The following is a 6,622-nucleotide window of genomic DNA, read 5'->3' as shown; positions in this document are numbered from 1 at the left end:
CATTCTGCAACTTTTCTATAAAATATTAGAAAACAAAATGAAATAAAACATTTTAAAAATTTAAATAAAACTCAGATATAATAATTACATTTTTAGCATTTAGCAGTGAGAATTGTACATATCCAGAAGACACTGAGACATTCCCATAATATTGCAAAATCAAGCTAAGGAAAAGGTCAAGCAGCACAGGCTACAGACAGGGCAAAGAGTTCACCTGTTCATGCTAGTACCAGCTCTCAATGCGACACAGGCCTCAAGATTAGCTTTCTGTTAGATGTATTAATCAATGGGGCACTTGTGGCCATGCAGAGAAAGGCAGTGTGTTTTGAAGTCAGACAGATTTAGGGGTGTTCCCAACTCAACCAGTTAGCAGCTAGGTCCTTAGACAAGCCAATTAGCCCCTCTGAGCTTCAGTTCCCCCTCTATAAAAATGATGATAATAATGTTTACCTCACAGAGCTATTGTGATGATAAAACAAATTACCTAGCCTGTTGCTTCCCAAATAGTCTAATTACTGTTAACTTTTCTTTCCTTCCCTGGTGATTTCTCTCCCTAACTACTACTTTCAATAAAATCAGAAAGCACCTGAAGTCTGTTATTCACAGTATGCAAAGCCAGGATGAACTGAGCTACTGATTCTAGACGCAGGTGTCCAGTTCTGCACAATCCCAGAATGTCTGGAAAGCATGAATAAAGATGAGAGACTGATTAATCCAGGCCTTTAAAACACATAGAAGTCAAAGATGTAAAGGGGTGGGTGGGAGTTAGGAGAGGTCTTTTCTGAGTAATATCAATGTTTAGCTATTACTTCTCTTGAGGTACCTGGAGTTCAGATCATTATAACCACAGTCATTGTCCCATCTGTGAAAGCAGCAAAATTGAGACAAATACTTTTTCCATATTTAAAATAAGTCAGAAATGTTGTCAGGCCAATCAAGTATGCACCTGTGTTTAGATGTCTCATTTGCAAGCTAGCTGTGCACACACCCAGTCATTTGCCCAGGGCTCCTGGCTCTTTCCTGCTGACTCAAGGCAGAGTTACAGTCACTCCATTTCACAGACCCCATATATCCACATAGACATAACACAGAGGACAATCACACCGTGGGGAAGTCATGTTGACTCACACCTCTGCCAGGCATGGAGAGGAGGGTGTACAGACTGCACCCCTTCTCCTGCTGTTGACCTTACCCTCGTGTCTCCCCTTCCCTCTCCTCTTCTCCCACCCCCATTAACCCATATCACTCTGTTGTTAATTTCTATGCCAGGCAAATTCTTATACAAACATGGAATTTCTTTTCACACTTTTTTCCTCATGGAGTAAAACTGACCTTGGGGGTCTTCTCTTAGAAGCGGAAATAAACGTATATCTGTGCCTTTCCTTAGACCACAATCTCCAAATCCCTAGGAAGTTTTGTCAAATTCCACTTCCCCCTTCCACTCCCACACCCAGAAGGAATGAAGACACTGTATATAAAATGTGAAAAATAAAAATTCCCAATGGACTCTGACATACTTCTCACCCTCCCGGCCCTCTTTGAGAACCAGTGAACTAGACTAGATGATCCATCTCTAGCTTTAACTTGTAAAAAAAATTATATTATTGGAAAATTTATTTTAAATGCCTTCAGTAACCATCAATTTCACCTGAAGACTGTAGCTTTTGACGCTATCTTAAAAGTTACATTCCATTCATGCTTTAAAAGACTCCTTTCCAGTAATTTTTTCCCTTTTTTTTAACAATTGAAAATGGTTCATCAACAGAATGCTAGTAACAAAGATCAGGGAAACCCAAAGCCAGACATGTTTAGAAATGTTTAAGTGAAATTTAAGCGATATAAACAAGCTTTCAAAATCCTTGAAATTTTTAAGAATTTCATTTACTTCTTACAGAAATTGTATCTACCTTCTCATTACGTTTCTGTTGGCCCATTCCTTCCCAAGTAGCAATATTCAAAAGAAATCTAATCATTTTTTCTTCTTTAATGTTACTACTTTTTCATCTAAAAACATATCTCATATAAATATCAAGGCCTAAAAGCCCAGAGTCTATATGACACCATGACATTCATTTCAGCTAAGGAAACTAAGCAGCCACAATAATTTCACACTTTCAGAGACTACACTGGGAGCTCTGGATCTATTCCTTCCTAGTTCTGCTATTATGAACCATTCATATGGCTTATTTGGGCTTTAATTTTCTCAACTATATAATGGAGACAATAATAGCTACCTTACCAAAGAGGAGGTTATGACCAACTAAAATAATAACATGTGGAAATGTAGCTCATACAGTATTGGGCGTGTAGCAGTTAAAAGTTAAATGGCAATGACCCTGAGTTCTGGTTACCACGGTGGGTGTTTCATGAGGTTGTACACTGTCCTGACACCTGCCCTCCACTTCAGAAAGTGACTTCTTAAGAAAGTTTTTAACTTCCCTCTACGCTCTGCCTCCTGCAGGAAAGGGAGGGGTATGCGGGATATTATTTTTATTAGAGAGCCTCTAAGTTATGTGTCTTGAAAAAATCAAACCAAAAGCCAAATTGTTTTAAATCCTTGGTTAATAAGTACTTAGTGGTGGGTATTTAGCAGAGCATATTAGAACCAGCAAAACTCTAAACATACAGCATTCTTAAAAACTGTGCCCAAGGGAGACTTTGGGCAAGTGCCTAAGCAAAGACTGAAGACTTTCTTCAAACAGCAAAAATAGTCCTAACACAAAGACAACACATCCAACCCAGAGAGGGGAAAATTGAAGACAGTGTAGGACAAACAGGAGACAAATTGGCAGAACTTTGCCAATACAATAAAAAGAATCCAGACAAAGCAAAACAATTCATTTACCTTTCTTAGTGAGGAGAAACTGGATGTTGACCTCAGAACTCCCTCTCTGTCTTTTAGGTAGGTAGGTAGGTAGGTAGGTAGGTAGGTAGGTAGGTAGGTAGTTAGGGAGGTGGGTGGGTGGATGGATGGACAGACGGACGGACGGACGGACGGACGGGCGGGCGGGCGGGCGGGCGGGCGGGCAGGCAGACAGACAGATAGATAGACTGTATATACATTATATATTTAAAAATATTTTTGATTACATAAAAATGTTCATTATGGAAAACTTGGAATATACAAAAAAATTTCTTGATTCCTCTCACCTAAAATAATTACTGTTTACATTTTTATACATTTCCTTTTACACTTTTCTTCATATGTACACATTTTTATCAAAAAAAATGGTATTATACCACATGTGCAGGTTTTATTTCAATTTCACCTGGTAGGTCATATAAAAATATCCTTTGACTATAAGATGGTAAATAGATGCTATTTCATCATAAAGATATATATTATTGTATATATTTAAAGTATAGCATAGGTTATTTGACTAAGGTAACAGAGACCGAAAATCCAGCACCTGAAAGAATGGAGACACTGATTTCTCATCAACAGTCCTGGAGTTCAGGCTTGAGCAGTCTAGAGCTGGTGTTACAAGTCCACAGTGTGAAGAACCATGGAGCCAGCTCTAGGATGGAGAATTACTCCACTATCCCAAGCACTCACCTCATCTGCATTGTCCAAGATAGACAATCATGATGTCAGCATTCCAGCTCATGGAGGGAGTAACGAAGAAAAGATTAAAGAAGGGAAGGCAGGACTGCTCTGAAGCACCACCTAGAAATTATATACATCTTTTCTGCTCACATACATGGCAATAATGAGATTTGCTGCCAAAATTCTGAACAGCTAATGATTTGATTACTATGGAAGAGAGGAGAAAGAACAGATACTGAGGGACCAATGAGGGTTTCTGCCACTCATTTAGAGTTCTTAAGACATAGTGTGCATTTAATCACTCTCAGTAATCCTTTTATCTCTCTTAGGATTTAACATGATGAATACCTCCAGGTTTCATAGCACAAAACATTGGCTTGGGTAATTTTTACTGAATATTGCAGTCAAGATTCTGGTGGCCAGAATGAGAAAAGTCATGTAATTTATAAAATTTTAGGACTTATTTGACATATGTAAATATTACATAAGCATTTTATGAACACCAAAAAAACCTAAATAAATACAAATTATGATTCCCCAATTCACATTCCAAAACTTGTCAACATCCCATCTTCAGACTCTCGTTCTTTTGGAGCCACAGTCTTGTTGTCCCGACCACAGAAACAACATTCTGGAGAAGAACTGTGCTGTGCACAAATGTATAAGCAGATGAAATAAATTCACCACAAGTCAAGCACTCCCACTACCTGTCCAGTGCTTCTTTGGCTTTCCACTGAGTTCCATAGCCTATGGTGAGGTACAGTATTTTGTAAATTTGTGTTCATATGGTGTTAATTTCATTATCTAGCACTTGCCTTTGACCTTAGGCTGGCTTCTCTGGATTTTAAGATTTTTGGAACCATTCTTGATTCAGTTTCTTAAATACTAATGACTTCCCTCTACTTACCAACTCTGGCAATATCCTCTTTTCCAGAACAAGCCTAGAAACCTTAGGGTTTCTTGATAGGAATAGCTCAGTTACTATTACCCAGCAAGTGTGAGGACACTTTTTCTGTCTTGTCCCAGAGTGTACACTCACTGCTTTTCCCTTTTGAGCGTTTTCTTTCTCACGATACAGTACACAGGTATCGCCCTGAATTCCCATTAAGAGGGGGTTTCACCGTGTTGGCCAGGATGGTCTCGATCTCCTGACCTCGTGATTCGCCTCCCTCAGCCTCCCAAAGTGCTGGGATTACAAGCTTGAGCCACCGTGCCCAGCCCAGTGTATGCCTATTTCTTTTCACCTTTCTCTTTCCTTCTTTTCTCTCTGAAACCTTCCTTTTTTCCTTTTCTCTTTGCACTGAACCCCCTTCCTCTGCTTTTCGTCAGTCCAGTGGCTCCCAGTGACCACCTATCCACTGCTGAGCCCTTACTCAGGCCTCCTCAGCTAAACCACAAACATTTAACTCATCACGTGCACCCCAATGTATTCTGTAATTTGGAAGAATTTCCCATTATACTTTAATAGACAATGAAACAATGTGATGATTTCCATTATCCATGGATTCAATGGCCATGCAAAATACATGATAAATAATGCCTCAAAAAAGTTTCTTACAGAATGTGCCTTATTTTAAAATACTTACATACCAAAAAAAAATTACAGAATAAACTGAAATTCAGGCACTCAAAAGCCTACGATGTCAGATCAGCAATCACAAAACTGAATTCCTCAGACTACTGGGAAAACTGCAAACAGAAAATCTTGCCCCCAAACCATCAGGTGAATCTAGCTATGGTTTACCGAAATTCCACTATTTTTTGAAACAAAGAATCTTCTTTGCTGTTGTTTTCAGTTTAGGATGTGTGATAATAATGAGAACAGAATGTCCTGGAGAGTAAAGGGTGGCAAAAATCAGACAAATGGATTTGGTCCCCATATCCATCCCTACATAAAAGGGGAGATACTGGACCAGTGTAGCAACTGAATATGGAATGTAGAGGATGAGGAAATAGATCATCAGCTTCATAGCACCTACATGAGCTTTCGTCTGGGGATTCCAGAAACCAGTGGCATTTTTCTGCATCTTCTGTATATGTCTCCTCAAGGAGTGTATTAGCAAGGAAGCAGAAGTCACATTAATGATGAACTGGAGAGATGAGCTCAAGACCAAAGAAACCACTAAAGACAAGATGCCCTCAGTGATATTAAGTGATGTGTTATTTCTCGTATTCACAAGTTCAGGAAAAGGTGATGCCTGGCTAAGCGTGATGTACAGGCAAGTGGTGAAAGCAGAAATCAGCACACAGGCCAGCAGCAGCCTGGGGATCTTTGGGGAGATATTCCGCTTCAGCAGGAGAAACACTGAGTGTTGGAAGTTAGTAATCTTCACACAGTACAAGATATTGAGCAAGGTCACAAACCAGAGACTGCTCGAGTCCAAAAACATGAAACACAACACAAAAAAAGCAGACAGGTAGACTGACCTTTCCGTATTTGAAGAGACGAAGTGGATGGTGTTCACCAGAAATAGTCCCAGCATAAGAAGCCTGGTGATGCCCAGGCTGAACAGGATCCTATCAGAAGGGGAGATTCTATGGCTTTTGATCCAAGTTTTGCAATTGACCACTGTAATAAACAGATTCATAATGATTCCTATAAAATTTAAAATAACCGAGGCAATAATAGCAGAGAAATAGAATAACCAAAGCATCTTTACTCATTGAGGATTCAGCAGTTATGGTGCTGATAGTGGAGGCAGGAGAAATACCAAAATGTATAAGCAGACACCAGTATCCAGCCAGGAAGGACATCTCCTTTTTAATTTTTCCCAGCATGGCAAATGAGCCATTCACGATCAAGGGCCAGCTGCTTTTACTGAGATGCAAATCTTCCAAGGATTGCATTACTATTTCTTCATTAGTATCCTGTTCTCCTTAGAAATGCCTAATTACAGCAAGCCTAGGTGATGCTGGGAGTCCACTCCTCCAAGAGCAGGAGGGCGAGAGGGAAGAGTCACAGCAGGCTCCAAAAACTTAGAATCCAAATCAGAGAGCTTGAGTCCAGCAATGTTTCTGTCACTGTTTTATGGTAAAGTTTTTCTTCATAAAAATGCTAGAATATGGCAGAAATCC

The 6,622-nt window shown here is 39.6% G+C and overlaps 1 protein-coding gene across 1 annotated transcript; it reads right to left on the bottom strand.

The window, feature by feature from the left end:
* Positions 1-5,301: 5,301 nt before the first annotated feature.
* TAS2R4 (taste 2 receptor member 4) lies at positions 5,302-6,201 on the bottom strand. The gene has a single exon (XM_032753558.2). It carries the CDS (start codon positions 6,199-6,201, stop codon positions 5,302-5,304), a length of 900 nt encoding a protein of 299 aa, XP_032609449.1.
* Positions 6,202-6,622: the final 421 nt, after the last annotated feature.

The sequence above is a fragment of the Hylobates moloch genome, unplaced genomic scaffold (genome assembly GCF_009828535.3).
Source record: "Hylobates moloch isolate HMO894 unplaced genomic scaffold, HMol_V3 SCAFFOLD_1, whole genome shotgun sequence".
Taxonomy (NCBI): Eukaryota; Metazoa; Chordata; class Mammalia; order Primates; family Hylobatidae; genus Hylobates; species Hylobates moloch.
This window is presented reverse-complemented; position numbering and strand designations above follow the sequence as displayed.

Excerpts from the sequence above, each read along its gene's own strand:
- TAS2R4 (XM_032753558.2), bottom strand. The coding sequence starts at position 6,201 with ATGCTTTGGTTATTCTATTTCTCTGCTATTATTGCCTCGGTTATTTTA.